The 13,366-nt window shown below is 45.4% G+C and overlaps 1 protein-coding gene across 2 annotated transcripts; it reads left to right on the top strand.

Moving 5' to 3' along the window:
• Positions 1 to 3,577: 3,577 nt before the first annotated feature.
• On the top strand, positions 3,578 to 9,200 carry pvalb6 (parvalbumin 6). 2 transcript variants are annotated; one of them, XM_034711674.1, is made up of 5 exons: positions 3,578 to 3,665; positions 6,243 to 6,308; positions 7,690 to 7,822; positions 8,315 to 8,424; positions 9,062 to 9,200. In XM_034711674.1, exons 2-5 carry the CDS (start codon positions 6,248 to 6,250, stop codon positions 9,085 to 9,087), a joined length of 330 nt encoding a protein of 109 aa, XP_034567565.1. In that variant the 5' UTR covers positions 3,578 to 3,665; positions 6,243 to 6,247; the 3' UTR covers positions 9,088 to 9,200. The 2 variants fall into 2 exon arrangements, with proteins under 2 accessions (XP_034567565.1, XP_034567564.1); XM_034711673.1 differs by lacking the exon at positions 3,578 to 3,665 and adding an exon at positions 5,769 to 5,869.
• Positions 9,201 to 13,366: the final 4,166 nt, after the last annotated feature.

Here is a 13,366-nt window from a genome sequence, read left to right as displayed (position 1 = left end):
TGAGATGTTGTGTTTGTGCAGCACGATGAAGAATACATGCTTTCACTGCTCTGAACGCTCTGAACGCTCTGAACGCTCTGAACGCTCCTTCAGTGGATTTACATCGCTCATCGGTTCTGTAGGATTTCATGCTAACGTGTGCGACGTCTGCACGCTCAGATCGCTTTCACACACACACGTGTTTGTGAGGCTTCGTTGTACCTACAGTATGTTCAGTATTGAAGCCTGGTTTAAACCTCTGCACTCTCTCTCTCTCTCTCTCTCTCACACACACACACACACACACACACACACACACACTCTTACACGGTGTTATTGTTGCAGAGCTGTAGCTGTGTGTTTGAGCTCGCCCGTCCTGTACCTGCCAGGATTAGTGAGTGGACAGCGGTGATAACAGCGAGCTCATCCCCAGGCCTCTGCACGACTCTTATCCAATCCATTCCCCTACTGCTGCATGTGTGTGTGTGTGTGTGTGCGTGTGTGTGTGTGTGTGTGTGTTTTAATGTTCTCTCTCTCTATCGGCAGCTGGGTGAAATCAATAGACAATAATAAAGCACGCTGAAAAAGAGCGGCTCTGCTACATCCAACCATCAAGCTTAATTAGAGATCAACTCTGCAGATCAATAATTTAGATAAAGAGCTTATACAGAGGAGGAAAACCACCGGGGCGCTTTTGATTGGGGCGAGTGGTCGGTGAACGTTTCTTCAGATGCTTCAGATTAACGGTTCAATTACAGTATCTCCTTTATCGGCTCTTTATGGACACTGACCGACAGTCTGATGAGAATAAACACAATTAAGATGAATAGATATTTAACACCTCAGACTCCTCCTGAACATGTATCTTTATATTTCACTCTGAATGAAGCAGCGTCTAATGACCGCCATCAATAACTCAGATGCTCTGCACTTCAATGATCATAAAGTGCTTCATTAAGCTGCTTTAAACAAATACAGAGAATTATAAACGCTGTAAAAGACTTACTGCTGATGGCTCTAAACATATTAAACAATATATTATCAGTTCACTCTCTTTAGGGATGGAGGTTGTTATTGTTTTTTATATTAATACAGTTATTAAAGCTGTTTTCACACTAAGGCTCGTTTCAGATGAAAAAAAAGATCCATTGATTTCCTTTTTCCTGGCAACAAAGAAGGCCGAAGCTCTCACCATCACACGGCTGTTTTCCCACAGTGCAGGTTAATTAAAGCCGTGCGTACCGGTTAAACGTTGCACAGTGGAAAGCAAAGAAGCCGGTGTTTCAGGTAAAAGAGTGACCGTGTAATCTGGAGACCGTCAGCCAGTTGTCGTAGTAAGAACAGCCTTGCAGATGCATCCGGGTTTATCTTTTTATGACAATGCCAAAACGAACTCATCAGATGTCTTTAATGAAAAACTAAAGGAATGTAAGAGAGCTGAAAGTCGCCAGCTAACAGGGTCACCATTTACAGCGGAACACCGGTGTCAAGAGCGCCTCTTCCAGGTGATCTGGGCTCACTTGTTTTGTTCTGCGTCAGAGAATGATTGCAGTGATCACGTGTCCAAATGATCCATCCATCAGAAACTTATTTTATCTATCTATCTATCTATCTATCTATCTATCTATCTATCTATCTATCTATCTATCTATCTATCTATCTATCTATCTATCTATCCATCCATCCATCCATCCATCCATCCATCCATCCATCCATCCATCCATCCATCCATCCATCCATCCATCCATCCATCCATCCATCCATCCATCTATCTATCTATCTATCTATCTATCCATCTTAATATCATGTTCTTTACCTTGCATAATGATTGTTGGGTGAGTTTGGGGGTGTGGCCTGGGTTGGGTTTGGGGGCGGGGCTTCTTTTTTGTATTTTTAATTCATTCTATTTTATTCTTACCATTATTATTTAATGAACAGCACTTTGAGTTAGATGAAAAGTGCTTTATAAATAAAGTATGATTGATCCCTAACTCTCTGTATGTGTAATTCAAATATCTGAGAGAGGACTCAGTGCTGCTCTGTCTTCAGTTCATATGTATCTGACCCACACTGAGTGATTTGTTTCCTCATGTCTTTGACAATAACAGGAAAGTGTTTCCTCTTCAGACTGGATTCAAAGCGGAGTAAAAACGGCACTGACCTCAGTTTAAACCTCAAACAGCAGAGCCTGCAGGGCTGCATGCGACGCATAAAACCAATCACTCTTTAAAACAACACTTATTGTTCAATAAATCATCGCGGTGCACCGACACACACACCAGCAGCACGGAGGGGAGAGGCTGAACACACAATCCCCTCAAAGACTGAGTCCGTGGAGGACGAGGGTTCAGCTCCAGATCACTGACTGCATGCGGTGACTCCAAGAGGAAGACGTGCTCAGAGTGTGTTTCGCCTTCTTCTTCCAAACACTGTTTCCTGCTTCTCACAAACATGCACACACAGCCAGAGGAACACAGCAGGCTCATGTTGCCTCTTTAAGCCTTGCTCCGTCTCACCCCTGCCTCCTTGGCTCCTTCTGTGGTTCACATATTCACACCTCCATGCAGCTGTTACGGTCGACGGGGCGCTGGCAGCCCTGCAGCGTGGTTAGGTTTCCCACACCGAGGAGAGGACATAATGAGGGGGACTTCCCACCAAGGAAACCCCGGTTACACTCACTGAACTGCTCCACATCGCAGAGATCACAAGATACAATACTACCTCTTATTTATGAGCTGGACGGACAGTCGCTCTAAAACTGATCCAACTAAGTTCAAGATGGAATCAAGAGTGACGCCACGAGAGCCTGGAAACAGATTCAGAATGTTTATGGTCTTCAGTTTGAGGATATATTTCATATACATCTTCACTGGATGTAAACCAAGAGTCTAAACCTCCTGGTTCATTTAAAGGGGAGTGACATACAGCAGCGTGTCATCAGCATAACGACTGATCCTCGTCCACACGTCTGTGGAAACAAGTTATAAAACATGTGAAGGAAAAGAGAAACAGAGTATTAAGACCAGAACCTGAAACAATAGGCTTTTAAAATGGGTGTTAGTGGGGTCTCCAGGGCTTTTGGAACCAGCCTCTAGTGGACACTTGAGGTACTGCAGCTTTTAGCACATCTGCAAGGGAAATAAATCTGATAGCAAGAATCCGACTGAAACTCTGGTTTTAAAATGTGATGTATCTGCATTTAAGTTTTTAATGTGGCTGAAGAATTTAAACATTTATAATAATAATGTTTCAACAACAATGTTAAACAAAATGACAGACTACCCCTTACATCGCCTGAATCTGCAGCCTCCCTCGTCCTCACAAAGACTCAGACTGTTTCAGCTTGTTGTTTAAACACCTGATGTTCAAACTCATTGATGCATCCATGCTCACCACTCTCAGCTGGTCATCAAATAAGCTTGAAAACTCTACATGCAACCAGCAGACAGTTAATCTTAGCATGTAGTTAGCAAGCAAAGCCAGATATTTAGCAGCTAAAGAGCAGGAAGGTTTGGTCACGAGCTGGTGGAGACCAAAAACAAGGCTAAAAGATAAAAAACTGTTGTGCTGTTCTGACTGTTTCAAAACGGCAACATCACCTAAGACAGGGGGTCCCAAAGTGGGGGTCGGCACCCCCTGGGAGGTCAGGAGACACTAATGGGAGGTCCCAAGATCTTTCTTTTTCTGTAAGGGATCTACAATTTCATATTTTTTCCATTACCTTAAATAAATTGGGGGGAAAAGTAATGAAATTTGAAATGAAACACATTTATTAATGAGTTTTCTGCCTTTCTTTGATGCCAGATGAGTCCTCAGGTTAGCGTTCGGGTCAGTTGACATTAACAGAGCATCAGTAGCAGCAGGTCATTCACAACAGCACAGGAAACATCCACATGTGCATGTAGGTATGAGTTTCAGCAGACCAGCTTCATGAAGAATGAAGCTCTGAGTCTTTGGCACCTTTATTTTGTGGGCTGAAAAGCTTGGGAACCCCTGATCTAAGAGACCCGGTCTAACTAACAAACAGAGAGAAAGGAAGAACTGCAGGTTTATGCAGAGAGAGACAGACCTGGTCTTAACTCTGCCCCCTTAAATGAATCAATGCGGCGTACCTGAAACAGTTCCACGCATGAAGACATCTCAGTGAATCAATCTCATCCTCCTCGCTCCACAGCGAATCGTTCCTCCTCTCCTCGGTGAGGTAAAGGTCAGAGAGGGAGGCGGCGTGTTTATAATAACAGAAGCCGGGCCACACACCTTCAGCGCTGCTCTCTATCGATCTCTGTGTGCGGTGCATTATGTTTCTAAAACAGATAACAGCAGACCTCCAGAGACGCTCGTACATCACCGGAGCTGAGCGGGACGCTGCCGGAGCCGGGTCATGTGATGAATCTGTAACTGTGGGTTTCATTAACTCAGATAGAGATCATGAAGCTGATTCCACACTCTGAACTCTAAAGAGTCTGCAGTCACCCGGGGTGTTGGGACTGATAGAGAGAGGGATGTCGGAGGTGTGGAGGTGTACGGGACGCTCAGACTGTATTTCCACTGAGAAGGACAGAGTGTGGATATCATCAGACTCAGCATTAAGAGAGTCAGACAGGAGAGTGAGGACGATGATGACTAAGGATATTAATACTGTGACCTCTCTGGTTCTGCATCCACATCCGTGAGGCTTGAGTCTGCAGACCTCAAGGCTGCAGACTCAGGACCACAATTCAAAGACTCTAGTTGTTCAGGTCTAGACCGTACTCTATGTTCTATTATAAACAAAGACCCAACATCAAGACCGGATCGGATCCAGTCCCATCTTACAGACTGGACTCAGTCTGATCTCATCTTAATCCACCATGAGCAGAGCACTCTGCAGAATTTAGCAAGTTACAGTGGCAAGGACAAACTTCCTTTAACAGGCAGAAACCTCCAGCAGGACCAGACTCATGTTAGACACACATCTGCTGAGACCGTGTTGGAGAGAGGGATAGAGGGAGATGAAGAGAGAGAGAGATGATAGTGGGGAGACGGATAGTAGTAGTTGTAGCAGCTGGAGTCTGGACCACGTCCACAGCAGCAGAGATCCAGAGGAACCTACTGAGACAAGGGAGCTCAGGGACTCCAGAAAGGTCTATGGTTAGTAACTTTAATGGGACAGGAAGAGTTAAAGTGAGAGACAGGCAGAGAGAGGAGAGAGAGGGAAAGACAGGATCCCAGTGTGTCAGTCTAAGCCTATAGCAGCATAACTAAGAGCTGGTCCAAGCCTGATCCAGCTCTAACTATAAGCTTTATCAAAAAGGAAAGTTTGAAGCCTACTCTTAAAAGTAGAGAGGGTGTCTGCCTCCCGGACCCTGACTGGTAGATGATTCCAAAGGAGAGGGGCCTGATAACTGAAGGCTCTACCTCCCATACTACTTTTAGAGACTTCAGGTACGATGAGCAGGCCTGCATGTTGGGAGCGTAGAGTTCTAGAGGGGTGATAGGTCACTATGAGGTCTTTAAGATACAAAGGTGTCTGATCTTTATTCTGCAGCTTCTGTTGAATCTTTATGAAACAGCTGACAGGAGATCAGGCCGTGTAGCTCTCAGTATTTAAAGAGAGCAGCGTCTGAGACGCCGCAGTGACGGAGGCGACCACAGGAAACAGCGGAGGAGAGAGGGGCCGCCGTCAAAGTCAGGGGAGGGTGACTTCAGAGGCAGCGATCAGGTTCAAGAACACAGAAAGTCAAAGCGGCGTGAAGTGCTGAGCTCGGTTTTCACAGCGTGAGGAGGGAGACGGCGCTCTGATCAGGACCGGGCTGACAAACTGAATTCTCGAGCGATATCTCAGACTCAGTGAACGCTCCGCTCCCTCTTTCATCTCAGGGAGAGGAGCGTGAGGATATAGAAAACACTGGTATGCACAACACGCCGCTCTCCTCCGTCCGGCTCCCCCTCCCTCCTTCTTTCTCTTTATTGGAATTTTAAAGACTCTGGTTCTCCCTTCCCTCCTTCCCTCCAACACCCTCCTGATACCTTATCTCCTCCATCTCTCTCTCTCTCTTTGTCACTCCTCGCAGACTGTCACTAATACATTCTGTCACTCATCACCTCGCGCTCACATGTCCTGGTTTCCTGCTCCACTTCCAGACCGTCACCAGTGTAATGTGAGAATGTCTCCGTGTTCTTTCTTTGCTCTCTGGTGACCTTGTTTCTAACCTCTGTGCCCTTCTCTCCCTCTCTCTCTCTCCCTCTCTCCTCCTCTCTCTCTCCCTCTCTCTCTCCAACAGCAAAGATGGCAATGAGCGGCATCCTCAACGCTGACGACATCAAGAAAGCTATGGGTGCATTTTCAGGTAAACTCTCGTCCTGGTTTTGCAGACGACAGACGCTTTTAAACACAAGTGTGACCGGTTTGCAGGTTTAGACCCGAGTGCTTTTGCATCCTCTCAAAGTTGGTGGTCAAAGTCCAAGGGTTGTCTTCTGACGAGAGCGAAAAGTCTCTGCCTCCCTGGTACATTTTCCTTTGGAGAGCTGGGTCGCCCAGGAACATCACCAGCTCCACAGCTCGCAGAGTTAGAGACTATCTAAGTTCTAAAATGCAACAAAAGTATGAATTCAGCAACAACACAGTGTGCCCAGAGAGCTAAAACATCCTTAAATGCAAATACAGAAACAATGCAAAGTCAAAAACACACCATCCAAGAGAAGACGAACTTTGTGCAAGCTTTGGTGCAAACCAAAAGTTCTCCACTGAAGCTTTAAGGAGAAAATAATTCACTCAGGAGGATAAAGGTGTCAGGCCTACGAGGGGAGACAACGCCGGGGCGGAACAGACACAACTCCCAAGACCAACAGAAGATAGTTTGATGACAGGGAGGACAGGGAGGACAGGATGACGGTGACTTTTTTAACAAAACAACCAGATTTCATGCAAGTTCAGTTGAATATCTCCTCAATCACATGCACACAGCACACTGCTTACTGCAGGACTATTGAGACCACACCCCCTACATGCACTGTGCATTCCTCCATCACATGAAGAACACATGATCTCTAGAATCCTGCAGAGGCTAGAGAAGCTTGAGGGAAGATGCTTTTTTATTTGCATGTTGAATGGGACTTTGTTGGAGGGAGAGTATCCGGTCCATCTCAGTGCGCTCTCGTCCGTCAACAACCACCAGCTGCATTGCAGATCCAGTGGAAGTTAACACATTGACTAGAATAGAAACCTATCAGATCTGGAGCTGTGCAGACCGGACACGGATCTGGTGGAATTTGGCCGTTGGGAGGGCGACAAGTTAAGACAATCTAGGAGCCTTTGACCAACAAGGAGGCCTGGTCCCGCCTCCGCTCAGCTGGAATCATTTCCCATCAAATCTGATCCTGATCCATAAAACCAGAAACTGGAATCGAACCCAAACATGACTCAGAGTCCAGGATCGGATGGATTCGGTGACTCTGAGTTCCACCTGTACCTGATGTACTCTGGTGTATTTCTGCAGAGACAGAGAGAGGAGACAGAAAGAGCTGCGTGACCCAGAACTGATGGGCCCTCTGGCAAACACATGTTCTCAATATTTAACTTCCACCCTGTTAGCAGGCCGCCTCATTACAAATACATCTCTGCCTTCGGGTCTCATCACCGAGCTCCACACACCACGGCTTCAGGAAGCTGCACATCCATCCAGACCTCTTACACTCTCCCCCTCTCTCTCTCTCTCTCTATCTGTGTAGCTCCTGAATCCTTCGACCATAAGAAGTTTTTCGAGATGGTCGGTCTGAAGGCCAAGTCCTGTGACGAAGTGAAGAAGGTCTTCCTGGTGCTGGACGCCGACAACAGCGGCTTCATAGAGGAGGAGGAACTCAAGTAAGACAACCATGAACAAACACACAACGCTTATCAAACATTAGAGTCCTCTCTCTCTGATCTGTTCATCTTCTCTCTCTCTCTCTGATCTGTTCATCTTCTCTCTCTCTCTCTCTCTCTCTGATCTGTTCATCTTCTCTCTCTCTCTGATCTGTTCATCTCTCCCTCCTCTGAATCTGGCATATCCCTCTCTCCTCCTCTGATCTGTTCATCTTCTCTCTCTCTGATCTGTTCATCTTCTCTCTCTCTCTGATCTGTTCATTTTCTCTCTGTCTCTCTCTCTCTCTGATCTGTTCATCTCTCCCTCTCTCATACTGATCTGTTCATCTTCTCTCTCTCTCTCTGATCTGTTCCTCTTCTCTCTCTCTCACTGATCTGTTCATCTTCTCTCTCTCTCACTGATCTGTTCATCTTCTCTCTCTCTCTCTCTCTGATCTGTTCATCTTCTCTCTCTCTCTCTGATCTGTTCATCTTCTCTCTCTCTCTGCTCAGATATGTTCTGAAGGGTTTTTCCAAAGATGGCCGCGACCTGACAGACAAAGAAACCAAAGAATTTTTAAGAGCAGCCGACAAGGACGGAGACGGGAAGATCGGAGTCGACGGTAAACATCGAGTTCAATCACTCTGAGGGTTTACACACAGTCACACAAACTAACAACAATGCTGAGAGACAAAGACACACACACACACACTCAGCCTGCAGAGTGTGCAGCTCTCTGTCTCTGCAGGACGAGTGGTTTGGAGGTTTCTTTGATTCACATTCAGTCCTTCATGAAGCTGTATGAACACTAACAGGCTGGGAGAGTTGAGCTTTTTGATTGAACCCAAAATAAAACAAAGGAGGAGAAATCGGCCAAAACAAAAGTAAACATAACAACTGGGACTTCCTGTTTACTGCAGCTGCTCCACTTAATGAACACGCTAACACGCTGACAGCATCCTCTCAGCCTCAGCATCGTGATGTTTCACAGCATCCATCAGCTGAGCTCAACGATGGTTTAAGGAGGTGAACGGTGCAGAAAAGAAGCGCCTCATTAACGAGTTTCTTTCAATCATCTATGATTATTTAAAGAATGTAAATCTTACATGGGCGTGGTCAAACGTTCTCCATCTTCAATCCGTACAACAGATCCTACACGCTCGAACCCTTGATCCAAACATTCAGAGAACTTAATTAATCTGTTCTTTATCTACTTCCTTGCTCACTTCCTCCCTTGCTTCCTCTCTCCTCTCCTGCAGAGTTTGCCACCCTGGTGAAGGAATGAAACTCTACCTGGTGTGACTGACCGGCACTCCAAGATCACCTCCGAACCACCGCTACATCCTGACACCTGCTGGCTCCCCCTCTCCTCACCCTGCACCCCCTCCTCACCCCCCTCACCCCCCCACCCCGTCTCCCGGCCCACCAGACTGCCGCTGACTCCTGCCACATGCACTCTTCTTCCTCACCTTCTCCCACACTGCTGTTTTCACTGAGCGCAGTGTCCCTCTGCTTTCTTTCTCATATTTATTTCCTCCTTTTTATACAAGCGTTCCTCCCTCTCTCCCTCTCTCCCTCTCTCCCTCCCTCTCTCTCTGTGTTTAGAGAACAAACATGCCTGCAGGAACAAACCTCACATTTTAACGCGTTAAGTAGATCTTTTAAGAGATGATAAGAGAATGACCCTCTGTGTTTCTGTTTCTTCACCTCCTTCTCTCTCCTTTTCTTTCTGCATCACCTCTGGCAGCGTTCCCTTCCTGCATTCGCCCCCTTCTCTCTCTCTCTCTTTCCCTCCCTCTCCAAACTTCCATCTTACTATCTGTCATCCCTTTCTCCTCTGGTAATGAGCTGTTGTAAAACATACCAAAAGAAGAAAGAGGTCAAGCTGTGAAAGAATCAAATAAACTGAAAGTTAAAAACAAAGAGAGTCAGCGTTAATGCCTCCTTCATCTGATTATACTCTCTCCATCCTGCCCTCCTTTTCTCTAATTCCCTGTCACTCTTCCTCTTATCAAGCCGAGCGAGTGAAGTGTATCTGTGCATCAGTCTAATAACATAAAGAGGTGTGTGAGCAGCGTTTGTCTTTAAGGACGACATCAGACTCCACTAACATCAGTTAGCTCTGACTTTAACCTGAAAGCATCAGAACACAAAGAAGAAGAAGAGATGTTTGAAAGTGAAGTGTTGTTGGAGGAGCGTCTCTGTGTGCTGCAGCCCGCTCTGCATTATGAATGTGACTTCACTGAGAGAGAGACGAGGAAGCACCGGGCCGCATTATTCCACCTGCCAGAGCGCCTCAGCTCAAACAGCGCCGTGCTACTTTTACAGAACCATGCCGTCAAGCCATTAGCACAATTGGATTCACACTGAGAGTTCAATTTAGGTTAAGTATACCCGGCGGAGGACCCAAAGAGGCGACGCGGGAATCCTGATCTCCTTTAGTAGGCCATTTTACTGCCTGAGCAAATAAACACAGATCTGAAGCTCGGAGGCCGGCGAGTGCGTCAGACGAGGAGCGGGGACGGTCTCTGGGTCCAGGTCCTCACAGGCGGTTCACCAGAAACAGGAGGAGACGCAGGTTCTGTCTTTAAGTTACGTTAAGTATCAAAGCGTCCTTTTTATCAACCAAAGGTGCATTTCAACCGAGAGTCCCGGGGTCTTTTAGCCCCCAGAACTACTTCACCCTGAACTAAAAGGTTCCTGGTCCCCCATTGTTGTCTGCGTTTGGACCGAAGGCTGAAGTCCCGGGTAGATTGTGAAAATCAGGCCAGTGACGTATGGAGGAAAATAATAATAATAATAATATTAACTAGTTTGCATTCCCAGGATCTCCCTCTGTGTTTCAACAGCTGTGTAAACTCCACAAACACTGACACCTTCAGCCAAAAGTCCCAGAACCTTTGAAAAGTACTACCCCCAAAGCAGGGGCTTTTCAAAGGGAGATTAACCCCTACCCCTGAACTAAATTTAGACCCTGGTTCCTGCAGTTGAAACACGTGTAGTTCTGGGGTAAAGTTCCTAAAAAAAAATGCCTCAAGAGACACAGAGGAGTGTGACGTACTTTAAAAAGCAGAGATGACTTCTTAAGAAGAGCGATGGAGTCAACAACAACAAGCGGCAACCTACGGTCTAAAAATATGAGTCTAAAAACTGCAGTTCTGCAAGGGTCCACTAGAGGCTGGCTTTGGAAGTACAGGAAACCACATCCACACCAATTCAAAGAGACGATCTTTACAGCAGAAATAAACATGTTTACAGCCTGGTTCAAAAGACCAGTGGAGTCTGGATAGATCATAACGCAGCAATTTCAAAGATATTGAGATAACAAGTCTTCCAATGAGAGGCACAGCTGACTTGATTGACAGGCGGGAACACTGCAGCTGTTGGCGAGGAGGCTCAAAGCCCCGCCTCTTTACATCACAATCGCTCGACAGCAGCAATATGGCTGCCGCCGCCGCCGCCGACTGGCCTCAAAACAGCGCTTCAGAAATAGACGGGTGACGTCACGGAGACTACGTCCATATTTACACAGTCTGTGGTTAACAACCATCGTTACGCCATGAGGCTTTAAAGGGACAGCTGGTGATTTTAGAAGTGGGCTGGTTTGAGATAGTTGTTAGAGTCAGAGTGAATCCAGAGGAGACTCTCAGCTCGGTCCCTTTATCGAGAAACCTGCAGGGCAAACTCTGACCCAAAAACTCAGGTATACATGCATGTTCCTCCACCTGCAGGGCCCAGATCAGCTGTTCAGGCCTGCAGGCTTTAAGAGAGATGATACAACCAAACTCAAACATGCTGTCACTGTGGACAGGAGAAGATACGAAGAACAGGGCTGCAACTATCGACCATTCTGATAATCGATTAGTCGCTGATTACTTCAACAATTCATCGACCAATCGGATCATGCATTTCAGAGTTACATGGTTCTTCTTTAGAAATCTTTTAAACTTTAAAGTCGTGCAAACAAGATGAAAGATGCAAAGAGAGAAAAAGATGAAGTTTATAAAGTAAAGATTTCAAAATAAGGGACTGAAAATGTTAAACTCACATCCTCCATGATGATCAGCTTCTTGTCTCTGCAGAGTGTAAATCCCTCCTTCAGATATTAAACCTCCCCATGGTGTTGCCTCAGTGGACGCCATGTTGCTTTATTTTGATCACCTGTCGGTTGCACCCACCTCTGCACGTGCCACACTCAGCAGAGATAAGGTTAAGGTGAGATGCCTCACTTCTCTAATTTATGTCACCATGTTTTGTTGACCTGCCTCAGCAGCATGGTGATTAACAAAGATAGTATGGAGACAAGATGTCTCACTCCTCAGCAATTCCACTCAGGGAAACAATTTAATGTCCCTGCCAAGAGGCAACTTCCGGTTTTAAAATATGAAGCCAAAGCGGAAGGGCTAGAAACTGCAGTTCCTCGAGTGTCCACTAGAGGCTGGCTGCAGAAACACAGGAAACCACATACACACCCATTCAAAGAGACGATCTCATTTCAATGTGATGCTGAGAAGATGCAAACAAAACCATGACTCCATTATTTATTACATTTCAGTCTCAAAGTTTTAATCAGATTTTACATTTATTACATTTTCATCTACAAGAAGGTATTTTTCAATGCTTTTAATTCAAATCAGGGCCGACTCAATGAAGCAGTATCAAACATAACCGTCTTTAAAAAATATATACAGTATATATTGATATTGTGTAAAACAATAAGCACACTGTAATACAGAGTGTCTGATTGGTTTACAGTAGAGGGCAGTGGTGAAGAAGAAGAAGAAGAAGAAGAAGAAGAAGAAGAAGAAGAAGAAGAAGAAGAAGAAGAAGAAGAAGAAGAAAGTGAAAGTAAAAATGTAAATAATATTAATTTATAAACTTTGTCCCTCGACCGGGTGAAGGAAAAACAACGTAAAGGAAATACAAAAATTAAAAAATTTAAAATATATTTACATACATGTTCATTCTATCACTGAAGATTAATAATATGGTCATTGACTCATATTTAGGACTGATTAACTCTACATTATCTTCACTTCTTAGGCAGTATCTTTGAGTTCATGAGAGACAATATAAAGATGTTAAAATCTAAGAGCAGCTGGAGACATGAATTATTATGTGACATAATCACATTTTAACCTCACGGTATTATAAGAATCCTAAAACATTAATGAAGAAGTCAACATGAAGAAAACCAGTACAGATTAAAAAACAAGAATCAGAAGAAGATTTATCTTCAGCACGAGGAACATTTTGTACCCTGTTTTTGTTTCTGTGCAGACGGACACTTTGGCATAAAATAACTTCCACTGGAGGTCGCTCTCTGTCCGAGGTCCAGACCGAACTTCACTGAACGCCTTCTCTGTCAGGAACACCACGTCATCGTCGGTATAAGACTGGAGCCGATCTGTCGTCGGTGTGTGTGGGCTTCAGCTTCACCGTGGCAAACGGGTTGGTGCCCCTTCAAAATAAAACACAACACATTTAGAGAGAGAGAGAGAGGGAGAGAGAGAGAGAGAGAGAGAGAGAGAGAGAGAGAGAGAGAGAGAGAGAGTGAGGAGAGA

Source organism: Notolabrus celidotus, chromosome 20 (assembly GCF_009762535.1).
Source record: "Notolabrus celidotus isolate fNotCel1 chromosome 20, fNotCel1.pri, whole genome shotgun sequence".
Lineage (NCBI taxonomy): Eukaryota > Metazoa > Chordata > Actinopteri > Labriformes > Labridae > Notolabrus > Notolabrus celidotus.
Note: the sequence above shows the minus strand (reverse complement) of the source record. Positions and strands in the feature narration are given on the sequence as shown.

What these genes read in the sequence shown, in the direction of transcription:
- pvalb6 (XM_034711674.1), top strand. Translation starts at nt 6,248, where the DNA reads ATGGCAATGAGCGGCATCCTCAACGCTGACGACATCAAGAAAGCTATG. An exon ending in ATAGAGGAGGAGGAACTCAA is followed by an intron (nt 7,823 to 8,314) that starts GTAAGACAACCA and finishes CTCTCTGCTCAG; the next exon opens with ATATGTTCTGAAGGGTTTTT. An exon ending in CGGGAAGATCGGAGTCGACG is followed by an intron (nt 8,425 to 9,061) that starts GTAAACATCGAG and finishes CCTCTCCTGCAG; the next exon opens with AGTTTGCCACCCTGGTGAAG.